This window comes from Budorcas taxicolor, chromosome 2 (assembly GCF_023091745.1).
Source record: "Budorcas taxicolor isolate Tak-1 chromosome 2, Takin1.1, whole genome shotgun sequence".
Lineage (NCBI taxonomy): Eukaryota > Metazoa > Chordata > Mammalia > Artiodactyla > Bovidae > Budorcas > Budorcas taxicolor.
The window spans coordinates 171,609,455-171,624,604 of record NC_068911.1 but is presented as its reverse complement, the minus strand read 5'-3'; the positions used below and the strand labels follow the sequence as shown (position 1 = coordinate 171,624,604).

Here is a 15,150-nt window from a genome sequence, read left to right as displayed (position 1 = left end):
TTATGGCCTACCTGCATTGGCAGGCCGGTTTTTTACCACTAGCGCCACCTGGGAAGCCAAGGAACATCTAGGAAGCCTAGGAACACCTAGGAACATCTCAAAAAGAGGAGAGGAGGTTCTGGTCTGCCAGCTCCATAGCTGGGATCCTCAGCATTACCTTAAACGAATTACATTTGTAATTCAAAACAAAAAACTAAGCATAACTAGGAAACCTCATGGGAAAGGATTTGGAAAATATTAAGTAGAATGAAAACTAAAACTTCGGAGTCAAGAACTAGCTTTCAGTACTTACTGTGTGGCCTTGAATTTTAAAGAGGATCAAGCAAGTTTTGTGAACGTACTTTGCAAATTCTGAAAGCCCCTCAGAAATGCACCTGGACTTCCCAGTTGGTGCAGTTGGTAAAGAATTTGCCTGCCAATGCAGGAGACACAAGAGATGGGGGTTCAATCCCTGGGTCAGGAAGATCCTCTGGAGAAGGAAATGGCAGCCCAGTCCAGTATTCTTGCCTGGAAATCCAATGGACAGAAGAGCCTGGTGGGGTACAGTCCATGGGGTCACAAAGAGTAGGCCATGACTGAGCAGCACACACACACACACGCACACCAAGCATTGTTCTAAGTCCTCAGAAATACAAAAATGCTAGCATACATAACCACAATCTCCACAGATGAAATACATGCACGACATGGTATTTTAGCAGTGGAATGATATTCCTTATTCATTCAAGATTTTTTGCTTTTCTTACCTGTACTTCCTAATTTTCCTTCACTGTACATATGTTGCCATTTATTGCTTATGTACTGGGGAAAAGGCAATACTGTAAATGTTGACATGTAATGATATCATAAAAGTTAACATAAAGACCTTCCTTGATTAAAAAACCAAGAAATGAAATATTTGTCAAATTATATATTTTAAACATATTCTTTTAACGTCTAATATTAATTTAGTAATAAAACTGCCTCACCTTTCCTATCAAAAAAAAGTTCCCATATACAGTAAATAAGGCCCACCCCCAGGCAAAGATAAAACAGGATCTCTTCCCTTTGCCCACCCCCAAGCTCCCCCTGAAAACCTCCTCCAACACAATGAGCAGGCCCAAGGGGTGCACCAGGGCCCTCTCTCCAGGATAGGAGACAAGAAGCAAGGAGGCAACTGTTAGCACAGGCATTTTATTGCATCCAGGACATCAGAGTCCAGACCACCCCTGATTTCAGCTCCAGTGACTCCTCCTTCCATTCCTCTTGGCCTTTGAACAGGTTTTTCCCTCTCCCTGGAATACACTTCCTCTTCTCCATCTGCAAACTCCTATTCACCCTTCTCAACCCAAGACCCTGAGGGTCCCAGGCAGCATTAATTATTCCCTCCTTAGTGTTTCCCCTGACAGTTCATTCAATAGTAAAGCCTTTACCATTCTGCATTAATCCACAGGGCCCCATCAATAGCCTGTATCTGAGTAGAGGCCCAAGAAACACTGAATGGATAAACACTGAGTTGTGAACAAGGGACCCAGGAAAGAAGATGGGAACAGGATGAGTGGGATACAGAGTCCAGTGATAGGAGGGTGGAGCTCACTGGGACAGTGACTGAGAGCTGTGGGGCACTGGATGGGATCCATTTCCACCTGGCACAATCTTCAACCTTTGAGGGTTCTCTGGAGCACCCAAACTCCAAGCTGGAGTTCAAGGAACCTTAAAGTACTGCACACAACAGTTCCCAACGGGATCTGGGTAGAGGGCACTGCTGATGCTTCCCCTGTCCCTCAGCTCAGATCTGACTCTAACCTAAATCCCAACTTCACCCCCTCCCATATAATCTGGAAGCCCCAAGTCAGGGTCTTGGCCCCAGCTGATCCCCTATCCTCACCCCTAAGTGAGAGAGGCAGTGAGGGGAGGCAAAACCAGGGTGACACACATCTTTCTCTTTCCCTCTCCCAGGGCAGGCAACTGGGGCAGGCCCAAGAGTAGACCCCAGCAGCTCCAGCCAATCCTCAAATCCAAGGACTGGCCAGTGCTGCCCTTGGCAGCTGAGGCGTGCACAGAGACTCACCGCGGGCCAGATACAAACAACTTTACCAGGACTTGTTCCCATCTGGAGCCAAGGTTCCCACCTATTCCCATCTGTTCCCATCCGGACCTTTGGGCCCCCACTATACCTCCCTCCCTACCAGCTGCCACCCCCTTCACTGAGTCTTCCGATCAAGATCAAGTTTGCGCCGTACCAGCTGGCTCAGGAGGAATGCGGTGAGGATGCTGCTGCCTACAGTGAGCAAGAAGAGGCCAGAGAAGTTGTGGGGCCAGCGGGTGTGCAGAGGCTCATAGATGGGCCGCCGGGCCTCATAGTCCAGCGCCACAGCCTCCAGCTGGGCCAGTGTGCACAGTACCAAAAAGACATGGAAGAGCTGGTGGCCCTGCCCGAAGACATGGCAGCTGCCAGGGAACCAGCGCTCAGGCATGAAGGCAGAGAAGAAAGCCGCAGCCAACAGGAAGAAGACCACCTGGCATTTGTGGTAGAGAAGAGCCGGGTCGTCTGTGGCAGGGTCGGGGGACACAAGGATGCGGTGTGCCACGGGGCTGATGTCCAGTGCGTAGGCCAGCGCGGAGGGTACCTCCTGGCAAGTGCGGCCCAGCAGGCCAGGCTTCTGGATGTATTTGTTGTAGCAGGAGCCAGTGCAGGAAAGCCAAGCAAGAAAGGCAGCCGTGGGCAGGAAGATGGTCTGCACTTGGGCATGCCAGGCGGGCTCAATGGCATAGTAGAAGTGCGCCAGGGCGCTACCAAACTGGTACACGGCCACACCCACATAGTCCAGGAAGAAGAAGCTGTAATGCCAGAACTCAGACTTGGCCTGCAGGAGGTGAGCTAAGGCACTGAGGGAGAGGTAGGTGAAGGAGGCGAGGACGATGATGAAGAGGGGCAGGGCATGGGGGTCTCCCCAGAAGTCCACAGTGCCCACAAAGATGGCGAGCCGCAGCAGCAGCACCAGGGCGGCCAGCAGGTGGGTCCAGACGTTCACTGCCTCGTTGTGCTGCTGGAACAGCGTGCGGAAGTAGAAGCGCCAGGTCTGATGCAGCGGCCGGTAGCCCACGTAGATGTACGGCTTCCAGAAGAGGGGCGGCACCTTGGCTCGATCCACGGTGAACACAGGCTCTGATGGCACAGACGGCTGAGTCTCCTGGTGGACCTGCCGTGGACCGGGCAGGAGGTGGCTGAGCTTCTGGGCCACCATCGTGGCCATGGCTGTGGGCTGGGCAGGGGGCTGGAAAAGAGAGGCCCGAGCAAAGTTAGGGAGCTGGTGTCCTCACCAGCTGCCCCGTGAGCAGCAACTGGGGGGGCTTTGCTGCCCAGTTCTTCCTCCCTCTTCCCTACCCCCTTATCCCCACACTGAGTTAAAAAGGAACAGAGTTGTCCTTAAGGAGAGCTCAGCTCTGTCTCACGATTCTTTTGCTCCTTGATCTATCCCAAGGGCCTAGAATAGTGCCTGGCATATAGAAGGTGCTCAATAAATGTCTGAGGCAGGCGTTACTTAAAGAGGCTCAGGAGTCAGCCAACTCCTTTCCAGCCCAGGCTCCATACAGCAGCCCCCGTCGTTTTCCTCCCGTGTTCATGCTGCCATCAGTGCTCACACGGTGGCGACAATGTCCTTGCTAAGAACAGATTTGCTGCCTCTACCTTCAGCTTCTTCCAAATGGCCTGGGTCCCACTAACCCTCCATCACCCTACATGATCTGGTCCCTACGCCTTTCCCAGCGTTAGTACTCAACCACAGCACACATCACACCCAGCCACAGCCTCATCAAGCCCCTGGACCTGCTGTTTCACATGTCTGTTCACATGTCTGTTCGCTCCATCTGAAACATTTACCTCATCTTGCCTGTCTGGCAAGCTCCTAGTCATTCCTCAAAACCCATTTCTTCTGTGATATTTTCCCAGGTTTCCCTCGCCCCCAGTCCTCTAACGCTGACCCTTCTACTCGAATGCCTACTGTCCTTTGACCATTACAACACTTCTCATAGGCATTAAGTTGTTAATGCAAGCTCCTCCAGGGTAGGCTTATTTGTCTTATTATTTTGTGAACCCCTGGTGCTTCGCAGGTAACTAGTGCTCATTTTCATTCATTTCATGCTTGTGGAATGAAAAATCAGCATAATAGCATCATAATAATACTTTGTAGCCTTCAAGGCCCAACTCAAAAAGCCACTTTTCCCCCTGCAAGTCCCTAGTAACAACTGATCCTATAAAAACAGCCCTAGCCACACCCCTGCTGAAAAGTTCCTGCCTCCAGACCCTCCACATTGCTAACTGCAAATAAATCCAATCTAACCCCTCACCCTGCATTCAAGACCCCATGACCTGCTCCCATCCTCATTTCCCACCTAACCGAAATGTAGACCCTGTGCCAACTTCCTTTCCCTCTACTGAAATCCTTTAAGCTGCCACCTCCTAATGCCCCCTCATTTTCCCCTGTGGAATATCTATAATGGATTATATAAGTTATCATTTAAAACATATTCATTCATTTATTCATTTAGCAAACACTTACTGAGCTCCTTCTCTGCCTCATGTCCTGTGCTGGGTCCCAGAATGTGGGGTGGGAGGAGAGTGGAAAAGAATTTGATCCTTGCCTTCAGGAACTTCATAATATGGTAGAGGTTATAGAGAGGAAACCAAAGCATAGCAAATGCTTACATAGCGTGTGCTGTGTGCCAGACAGTGTCTTAAGCAATTTATGCATATTTGATTCATTTAATCAACACAACACCCTATGAGATAGGTACTATCATATGCCCATTTTTCAGACAAGGAAACTGAAGCACAGAGAAGTTGAGTACCCTGCCTAAGAAGCAGCAGAGGCATGATATAAATTCAGTTTGCAGTCTTTTTATTATTATTACTATTATTTTATTTTTTGACAGCACTGCACAGCATGTACGATTTTAGTTCCCTAACCAGGGATTGAATCTGCAGCCCTTGCACTGGAAACATGGAGTCTTAACCACTGGACCACCGGGGAAGTCTCTCAGTTTGTAATTTTAACTACTTCCCAAAACTGCCCTCTGCAAGACAAGGTGGCAAGTACTATTAATAATTTAATAATTATATACTGTTTTTGCCTGATACTAGTTGCTTAATTCAGGCTTATCATTACTCACTGTGCCATTCATTAAATCAAATATGTATTGATAAACTATCCAGACAAATTAGCTAGACAGACAACTCCCCTCCCTCAAATTCTCCCCAAGAAGCTTAATGAACGCAGCAACCAAACTTACTCTGTTCATCATTCATCAGATATCTACTGCAACTTCCTTTGCACCAGTCATTCTGAAATGCAAGAAATCTGGGCAAGATAAAGCACTCAAGTTCTCCGCCATCAGCAGCACCATGATCACCCACAAAGCCCCAATAATTCGCACATAGTCCAATCAAACAGAGGGTGCTTGTTGTGCAAAGGCAACATCAAGCCACCCCCAGCCCACACTCCACCTCACCCCCAGCCTGACTTGCGTCCCTTAGTTCCTACTGCATTACATTATGGAGTCAGCTCTGGCCTCTGACCTTTCCCAGCCTGGTAGGGAAGTAGGAGCTAAATAAGTCATTACACCACTGCATGGGAGGTGCTACAACAGGGGAGTACAAGAGTCTTCTACTTTATATTCCACGATGGCCTGGCAGGTTTAGGAATCAGACCCTGCTGATGAACCAATTCATCAGCAAGACCTTGCTAATGACAGCAGCGAGGCCACTTCTGTGCAGAGCACAAGAATCCCCTGGCCCACTTGCTGGTTGAATCCACTTGCCAGAACTGGATTTCTTCTCCTCTCCGAGAGACCAGTCTTTAGCCTCCACAGTCTGGCCTCCACCCTTGTCTACAGCTTTGTCTTCCCAACTCAGAACCTCAGGGAACCAGAAAAGGCCTCTGAAAGCATCTCATGCAGTTCCTTTGTTTTACCTTGAGAAAACAGGAGCCCAGAGACAGGAAGGCTTTCCCAAGAGTTGCCCAATTCAGCTAGCTTTCCATTCCACCATGAGGACAAAGGCTTGGGAATGATGACATGCAATAGTGCCTTAGTTCCTGGCTCCCTAAAATCTGTTACATCCAGTTCAATGCTCCATACCCCACTCTTAGAACTTCCCAAGTCCTAAGAGCATATTAAAAGATCAGAGAAGGCCTGCACCAAAGAAGCCTGCTTCACTTTGTTGAACCTATTGGGTTGGCCAAAAACGTCATACAGGTTTTTCCATAAGATGTTAATGGGAAAACCCAAACACTTTTTGACCAGCTCAATACATTTGCCAAGCTTACATGACAAGGGTTGCCTTTCCCAGTAATGATTATAAAGCTAGCTGAAATATAGTAAGAGTTTACTATATGCTCACTCATAGCCTGGTGGCTCAGCTGGTAAAGAATCTGCCTGTAATGCAGGAGACCTGGGTTCGATCCCTGGGTTGAAAAGACCCCCTGGAGAAGGGAACAGCTACCCATTCCAGTATTCTGGCCTGGATATACAGTCCATGGGGTCGCAAAGAGTGGGACATGACTGAGCGACTTTCACTTTCACTTTCTCACCATAGTCTTGTTGCAACTCTCATAACTAGCCTGTGAGGTAGGTAGAGAGAGGTGAAGCCAGGATCTGGACCCAGCTCTGTGACTGCAGAGCCCAGATACTCTCAGCCACTCCTGTTGCCCTGCTTCCTGTCACAGCCAACCGCATCCCACAGAACCACTTCGGAAAATGCTGTTCTAAAGCAGGTGACCAGGTCCTTTCCTGCAAACTGCTTCCTTAGGCTTCTAGCAACTGACTTGTATCCAAGGACCTCAGTCTCACCCAGTTACCAGCACCCTACTCTCTGTACCAGTGAAGCCTGGCTCGCAGCCACCTCTTGAGGGGGGTGATAGCTCTCACTCCCTGTCCTCCCCCTCCCCCACACACAGTGGACTCTGAGCGCAGAACCCAGACATCAGATCCTGGGATAACAGAGGTCTAGTTGCCCTGTTTCCTTTAGACCTCAGCCAGCAGCCCAGTTCCATGTGAGCAGCTCTATTTTCAGAATTGGTTCCCATCTCCTGACTCCATAAAAGGGGCCCTGGATCCAAGGGAAAGAAGCGGGGCAGGAGTCTAGCATGACCAGAAGGATGAGGGTGGACATCCAGAGGGCAGGCTCAGGGCATCCTGAGTAGTTTGCCAACCCCAGTCTTGTTCCAGGCATCCCACCCCAGTCCAGTACACCTTCATGGACCTCCTCCACGCTCAGTCACTTCAGCATGTCCAGCTCATTACAACCCCATGGATTGTAGCCTGCCAGGGTCCTCTGTCCACGGGATTCTCCAGGCAAGAATATTGGAGTGGGTTGCCATGCCATTCTCCAGGGGACCTTCCTGACCCAGGGATTGAACATTGGAAAGCAGGTTCTTTACCACTAACACCACCTGGGAAGCCCCATGGCCCCCCTCCAAGTCTCCCTAATTGCACTAGTTACCTAAGGGTTTCTCTTGAACACTAGGGCTGATGACTTCTGCTACAGAACAGAAAAAATTCACCAGATGCCAGGCACTGGATGGCACTTCCACAGGTGAGGGTCACTAGGGGTGGGGCTTCCAGGGACTGTAGGTGTCTTGTGTGATGTCACTAGAGGGTGGGGCTAAAGACCACCTCCACCCTCCACCCTCCCCTCTATTACCACTACTACCTTGGTCAAATCCAGACTAAACTCTGCCTCCATGAGCCAGGCCTCAGCTATAGAAGGAAGCTCATGGTTAACCTCTGCATGAAATATTTGGGGAAACTGAGAGCTAGCTGAAATGTTGTGACTTACCCAAGATCACACGGCAAGGCAGGCAAAGCTGGGCTGAGACCAAGTGTCAAGGGCTTGGTTGATGGATATCAGGCAAACTTGACAGGCTTCTGTCCCCTACTCAGTGGGAATCAGAATGGAAGGAAGTTAGGAATCAAGGAGAAAACAGACACTATAAAGGCTCATGAAGCAGATGGACTTCAGATTCAGACAAACCAAGTTGGCTTCTGATTCCATAACACACTAGCTGTGTGACCTAAGACAAGCGACTTACCGTCTCTAATCCTCAGCCCCTCATGGGAATTTTAACATTATCCACCTCATGCTGCTGCTGCTAAGTCACTTCAGTCGCGTCCGACTCTGTGCGACCCCATCGATAGCAGCCCACCAGGCTCCCCCATCCCTGGGATTCTCCAGGCAAGAACACTGGAGTGGGTTGCCATTGCCTTCTCCAATGCATGAAAGTGAAAAGTGAAAGTGAAAGTGAAGTCGTATCCGACTCTTCGCATAGACTGCTACAAATATGAAATCTATGAGAACAGTTTTAGCACAGTTTAGGGATTCAGTAAATGATTCCTATTATTAGCATCAATTATTAATAGTAGTAGCATTTGAAATATTCCTAGCCTGAATATTAGCATTTAAAACATTCCCAAGTTGAAAAGTTTGCTTTGGGTTCTCTAAAAAAATCTCAGTGCTCTTTTAGGCCTCAATATCTGGTTCCACTGGGTTTGGAGGCCTTACAAAATTATCTGTATCTCTTTAAACATTTACCTTCCTCTGAGGGTACATTTAGGGACCAGGACAATATGGCTGGAGTTTGGACTTCTGGGGACACTGACCTTATTTAATAATTAAAGCGTTCTTAGCAAAGGCCATTCAGAGTAACCTCTCTGGATTCACAGAGCCCTGAAGATTTGCACTTGCCCATTGACCCAAGAGAAGTGAAATCGCCAGAGAACAGGGGCTTCAGCCCCAGCTGCCCCAGGAGCCCCATCCCTGAGCAGGAGAGTAAAGGTGGAAGAATGAGCTAGCCGGTAATATGTGGCAAATCTTGCAGGTTTGGGAGCCTTCTGGTTTGGCTGGACTTCAGAACTGGGATCTCCATGGCCCAAGTGGGATGTCTTTTTGTCTTTTTTTTTTAAGTTTATTTTACTTATTTTTGACTCTGCTCGACCTTCCTTGCTGCTTGCAGATTTTCGTTGCTATGAATGGTGGCTGCTCTCCATCGCGGTGTGCAGAGTCCTCATTTCAGTGGCTTCTCTTATTGCGGAACACAGGCTCTGGGGCACCCAGGCTCCGTCGTTGTGGTGCGTGGGCTTAATTACCCTGCAGCATGTGGTAATTTCCCCGACCAGGGATTGAACCTGTGTCCCCTGCATTGGCAGGTGGATTCTTAACCACTTGACCACCAGTGGGAAGTCTTCTGTCAGCCTGAGGATCTTCTTCTTCTTCTCCCCTCCCACCCCCTCAGCTCTTCCAATTTACATTTCCCTTTTCTAAACTCAAGGTCAACCTCCTCACCTGCTTCCTCAACCAAAGCTTACCACCCCCAAGTTCCCCTGGTCTCCCCCTGATACACACTGTCAGAGAGAGGCTCCTTAATATCTCTGGGGGCAAAACAGCAGACCAGTTTGTGGGGATTAGGTGGTGAACGGGCTTCGGAGTGGGAGAGCCCTGGGTTGTACCAATCTCACAGATTTTACTCAATGAGTACTGTACGCGGGGCATGGGGCTGCCAGGTTGGGGGCATATGGTGAGCAAAGCAGACAGGCTGCCTGATGGGGCTCACCCACACAAATGAAATACCCCTGAGCCCGGGAAAATAAATAAATAAAGCCCAGAGAGAAGCCCCCTGGCTGGTAATCACGGAGAACTGCAGAGAGCTGGGGCTCCCGGGGGGGCATCTGCTCACCTGTTTCCTCGGGCAGTTATTTCAAGACAAGCCAGGTCCTTGTTTTCATGTGAGGATGGGATTTCAGGTTTGGAACTTACCAGTTGTGTGACTTTGCTTCACCTCTCTGTACCTGTCCATTTAAAATCTGAGAATAATAATAGCTGCCTCAAGAAAAACAAAGTCACAGATGCTGGATGTTGGCTCTGGCACGGCTTTGGCTCCACCAGCTTTGTTGATTCTAGTCCTGACTGAGCTACTCAATCCTTGTGTGGCCCTGACAAGTCCCTTCTGTCCTTGGCCCTGTTTCTCCAAATGTCGAAGGACAGAATGCATTCTCCAGTGACTTCAAAGGGCCCTTTAGGCCCTAAGACATTCCAACAGAATTTGTTTTAGGCTTCAATTCAGTTCAGTTCAGCTCTTACTCAGTGTCAGAAACTGGAGCTTCAGCTGTGAACAAAGCAGTTAAAACACCACCCTCAGAGAACTAGTAGCCCAGTTAATTAACAGCTAAAGGGTAACACCTAAGGGTATTCATACCCTGCCCTCTTGGAGCTTAACAGCCTTGTGTGTGTGTTAGTTGCTCAGTCCTCTCTGACTCTGCGACCCCATGGACTATAGCCCACCAGGCTCCTTTGTCCGTGGGATTCTCCAGGCAAGAATACTGGAGTGGGTTGCCATTTCCTTCTCCATAACAGCCTTACTAAATACCATCTATTATAAGTATATTTGATTAAAATTCTACTTCTTTTGCCTCCTTCCTGTCAAGCAAAATATTCATCTTTGCTTCTCTGGGCCCTGACAGTTCAGCACACTCTCTTAAAGACAACTTTATCTTGCCATGGAAGGCTAAGTTTAACCTCATTAGATAAAAACAACTAAGGCCAGGCTAGTGCGGTCCTGACAAGGACAACACAATATGGCAGAGCCTGAAATGTCATTACTGAGACTAGGCACTATCAGTTATCATTTACAACGGCTTTACACACATTACACCTCTCCCTCTCAGCAACTCTTTGAACCTGTGGCTACGCTGCTGTCACAGCCCCGGAGGGAAGCAGGATGACAGAGCATGCCTATCTTACTCCAAAACCAGTGCTCTTGCCCTTCATCCACTGCGGTCAACTCCCAGGCACCCAGTGGGTGGCCACAGATTATACAAGCAAAGTTTCCATCCCTGGCTGGCTTCTTGATATCTCAGCAACTAGGTCACCTCCCTCAGTGCAAACCAATTCGCCAGTTCCTCCCACTGAGTTTAAAGAAAAAGCTCCTTCATGTCTTCCAAAACTGAACAGAAACCTCTTTTGTTTTTTGTAACTGCACTTTGGGCCTCCCTTTGTACTGAACCGTGTGATCAGAATGAAATAAATCACTCTTAAAGGAATTCCTCTTTGGGTCTCAGACTCATAACTGCTCTGAGGATAGGGGAACACCTGCTGGAGGAAAGCAGGCCCAGGTGAGCTAGCTACAACTGCCCAGGACATGGGGACAGAAAAGGGACCCGGGTTTAGCACTGACCAGTTTCCCTACCGACCTCTTGGCAGCGGAACTAAGCTGGGGAAAAGCAGCCTCTCACTAAGGGGCCCCGCGGTGGTACAAGCCCCAGGATGGGAGGCTGGGTCCCTCTCCAGTGTCGGGGACATCCACCTAGGAGCAGCCAGGCCCTGAAAATATATCACACTCAACTCCCCAGTCTTGGTCAGACCTGACCTCTCACTCCTGCCAGGCTTAGTTGGGTAGTAGTGGGCGGATGCTCCAGGGAATTTTCTGGTTTCCCTATAGGTCCTCAAAGCCTATAGTCTCGAGACACGTGCGTCCCTCAACGAGTTGGGGGGAATCCCTCATGGTCTCCTGACACCAAAGGAACCCCGATCCCAACGGACCTACGCTCCTTTGGAGTGAGAACCCCTCTGAGCCCCCTGCCGGGCTCTTCCACTGTTTCCGGTTTCCCAACTGGGAGTCCGTCACACCACTCAGTTCCAGGTACTCACACCCCCTTTCACCCCCAGAATCTCCCTAGATTCCCCCTTTCGTGGGAGGAGCGTGGTCCGGACCCATCGTCCTCCGACACTGCAGTCCTCCCCGGGGCCAGCTCGCCCCACCGCCCGCCCCCCTCACAGGCGTGCTCCTCCTTGCGGCTCTGACTGCCCCGAGCCTCCAGCCTCCTCCCGCTCCTCCCCGAGAGGCTCCCCCTCCAGCTGCGCTCCTCCTAATCCAGTCCTCCGCAGCGGCGCCCCCTCCAGCTGATTCATCGTCAGCCTCCCAGTGGGAGATGCTCCCTCTCCGCCGGCGTGGTCCTGTGTGTCTCCCTCCCTCCCCACGTGCCTCTCCCCGCCCGGCACCCCCTCAAACCAAGACACCCAGCCCCGAGTCTCGGATGCACCCTGCGCCCCGCCCGGCCCCGCTGCCCAGCACCCCCAGCTGTCCGGCAGCCGGGTACCTGCGGCCGAGCCGAGCCGAGCTGCGAGAGGCTGCCCTCGGCATCCAGGCATCCGGAGCGCAGATAAACGGGTGCGGCCGGGCGGAGGCCCCGCCCCGAGTCGGGGGAGGACTGGCCGCAGACTCTGGGTTCGGGGCTCAGGACCCGGCCGCCGCCTGCCCAGGCCTGGGTGATCCCGCCCGCCCACCGAGCCGGCCTGGCCGGGCGCCAGCAGCACCCTCACCCCCGCGCCCACGTGTTGCACACGGGGGCAAGAGGGGTCACCCACACCGGCGACGACAGCCTGGCGAGGTCCTGCGTCTTTGGGGCCGAGGGGGACTCGGAGGCTGAGAAAGCAGAAGTTGCTGCTCAGCTGAGGAGTCGCTCCCACTTCCGGCGACTTGAGCCGCAAGCTCCGGAGTCTGGACCTGGCTGACCCGGGAGGGAGGCGGCGAGTCGGAGCTGGAGCACCCGAATTTTCCAGTGAGAGCCCGCAGCCCAGCCCTGAAGCCACGTAAACCCACACAGCCCACCTCAGATGGCCGCTTCTGGTCAGATTCGCCTGACCTTCCCCCATCTTCACCTCGCTGCCTGGGGAGCTCCACCCCACCCCTGCACCTCTGTCTTATTCAAGTCCCCACCTAAAGCGCCGTCTTCGGGCAGCTTTCCCTAACCTACCCTGCTCAGCCCAAGACACACTATTTAGACTTCCATTAAAACACCTGCTTTGGGAATTCCCTGGTGGTCCAGTGGTTAGCTCTCAGAGCTTTCACTGCTGAGGCTACAAGTTCAATCCCTGGTCACGGATCCAAGTTTCCACAGGCTTTTCCATGTGGCCAAACAAAAGCCCGCTTTCTACTCCCTGGTGTAACATCTCCCAGCAGGAGAGGGAGTACCTGAAGAGTAGGCTATCCCTGCCCCTAGCAGGCCCTCAGGAGATACTGGACCAACAATGGCAGGGCTTGTCTGCTCCTCAGGTATGTAAAGATCTGGACCGGGAAGAGTGGGGAGAAACCCGGACCTGTCTGGGAAGCATCAGCCTGATGGATGGAACTGAGGGGAGACTGTCTCCGGGAACAACCCCTGCCTTCAGGGAGCTCTGAGCCTATTCAGAGGGACAGTTGTGGGGCAAAGGCGTGATGACAGGATCCAGGTTCTGGTGCTACCCCAACTAACCATGCGATCTTGGGCAAGTTTCCTTGTTCTCGGTGGGCCTTAGTTTTATTACCTGTAAAACAGAGCTAATAATACCAACCTGACGGGGGTGTTAGGAGAAGTAAGTAAAACTAAAGTAGATATGAAGGTTGTTTGTCAACTGCAATGTACTAGAGGAATGTACATTTCTCTTTTATAACAAAACCCGTATAATCATAATGTAATAGGATGAAATAAGTCTTTACTTCTACAGGTTCAGACAAGCACGCAAGAATTACTTAAATCTCCATTGCTCTTATAGCTAGGAAAAGCAGCATAGAAAATCTGATCATTTAGAACAGGTAGGGTATAGCAAATGAAAACAAGTAAGGACATTATGGAGATTACATTCTACATGATGAAACATATTCTACCATAGTGAATGAAAACTTGAAAGGTGATCTGGATTCAGTTTCCATTTGTGGAACATCTGCTCTGTCCTGGACTTGTTTGTTTTGTGTTGTTTTTATGTCTATTTATTTATCTATTTAGCTGTGCCAGGTCTTAACTATGGGAAGCTGGATCTTCGATCTTCTTTGCAGGATGCAGGTTCTTTAAGTTGTGGCGTGTGGATTCTTTTTGTTGTGTCCTGTAGGATCTTTAGGTGCTGCATGTCAGGTCTAGTTTCCTGACCAGGGATCGAACCCTGGCCCCCTGCATTGGGAGCAAGGAGTGCTCACCACTGGACCACTAGGGAAGTCCCTGGACTTGTTTTTAAAGTGATAGTTTATTAAGCTCTTGCTATGGGCAAAACTACCTCCTTTGATCCAGATAATCCTATTAACTCATTTCACAAATTGGGAAATTGAGGCTCAGAAAGAGGACATGAGACTGTTAAATTCTCTCATTTGGCCTCATGCATTCCTGCACATTGACTGTGTTGCTCCCCATTTTATGGCTAGAAAACATGAAGCTCAGTGAAGAGAAATGACATATCCTAGGTCTCATAACTCAGGGTGTATTTAGGGTCTGGGCAGGAGATGCAGGAGGCGCGGGTTCGATCCCTGGGTCAGGAAGATCCCCTGGAGGACGGCATGGCAACCCACTCCAGTATTCTTGCCGGGAAAATCCCATGGACTGAGGAGCCTGGCGGGCTACACCAGGGGTCGCAAAGAGTCAGACACGACTGAAGTGACTGAGCACGCACACACACGTGCATAAGTGAACCTGTATTTGTGCTTGGGGGAGGAAAACCACTTAACCAGGAAACTTGGCTTGGATACTTGAGAGCTGAATGATAAAAATAATAAAAGTAGAAACAGTGATCAGTCATGACGCACTTGCCATGCACAAAGCCCGTTAGACACACTGTAAGTCCGTGGCGGGGTGCTGTCATTATCTCTGTTTGCAGATGAGGAAGCAGGCTCGAGAGGATCCTACTTGCCCAAGGTCACCCAGTTGCCTAGTGGCAGACTTAGATCCAAGTCCAGCTCTTAGCTGCTACACAGTACTGGTATCAAAGAGTGGAGCTGTGGGGCCAGCACGCGTCCTTCCCTGCCCTCTGCTCCGACTCCTTCCAGCCCAGGGAGGGTGAGAGCAGCCCCAGGGCAGCCAAGGGCACCTCCCTTCCCTGCCCTCCCCTGGCTCAGGCCACCTGGTTGAGGCCCAGTGACTCCACTGCTCCAGGATCCCAGAGCCCCAATAAGCCTTTGAATCCCGTCCCTGGAAAGGGGAACAGGTTATTCTATAACCTGTGCAATATCCACCTGCCCTCCCAGGTGCCGGGCTCGGCCCTTGAAGGAACAGGAAGACTGGATTTCTGGGTAGGCTTAAGGAGCCAAAGGCCTCAGAGGTCGGGCTCTGAGTGGGGAGGCCATCTGGAAGGGCTTCAGTGGACTGGAAGTAAGA

The 15,150-nt window shown here is 50.7% G+C and overlaps 1 protein-coding gene across 1 annotated transcript; it reads right to left on the bottom strand.

The window, feature by feature from the left end:
• Positions 1-2,183: 2,183 nt before the first annotated feature.
• Positions 2,184-5,308, bottom strand: PAQR7 (progestin and adipoQ receptor family member 7). The gene is made up of 2 exons (XM_052636288.1): positions 5,272-5,308; positions 2,184-3,257 (listed from the first exon to the last, which is right to left on the bottom strand). Exons 1-2 carry the CDS (start codon positions 5,281-5,283, stop codon positions 2,184-2,186), a joined length of 1,086 nt encoding a protein of 361 aa, XP_052492248.1. The 5' UTR covers positions 5,284-5,308.
• Positions 5,309-15,150: the final 9,842 nt, after the last annotated feature.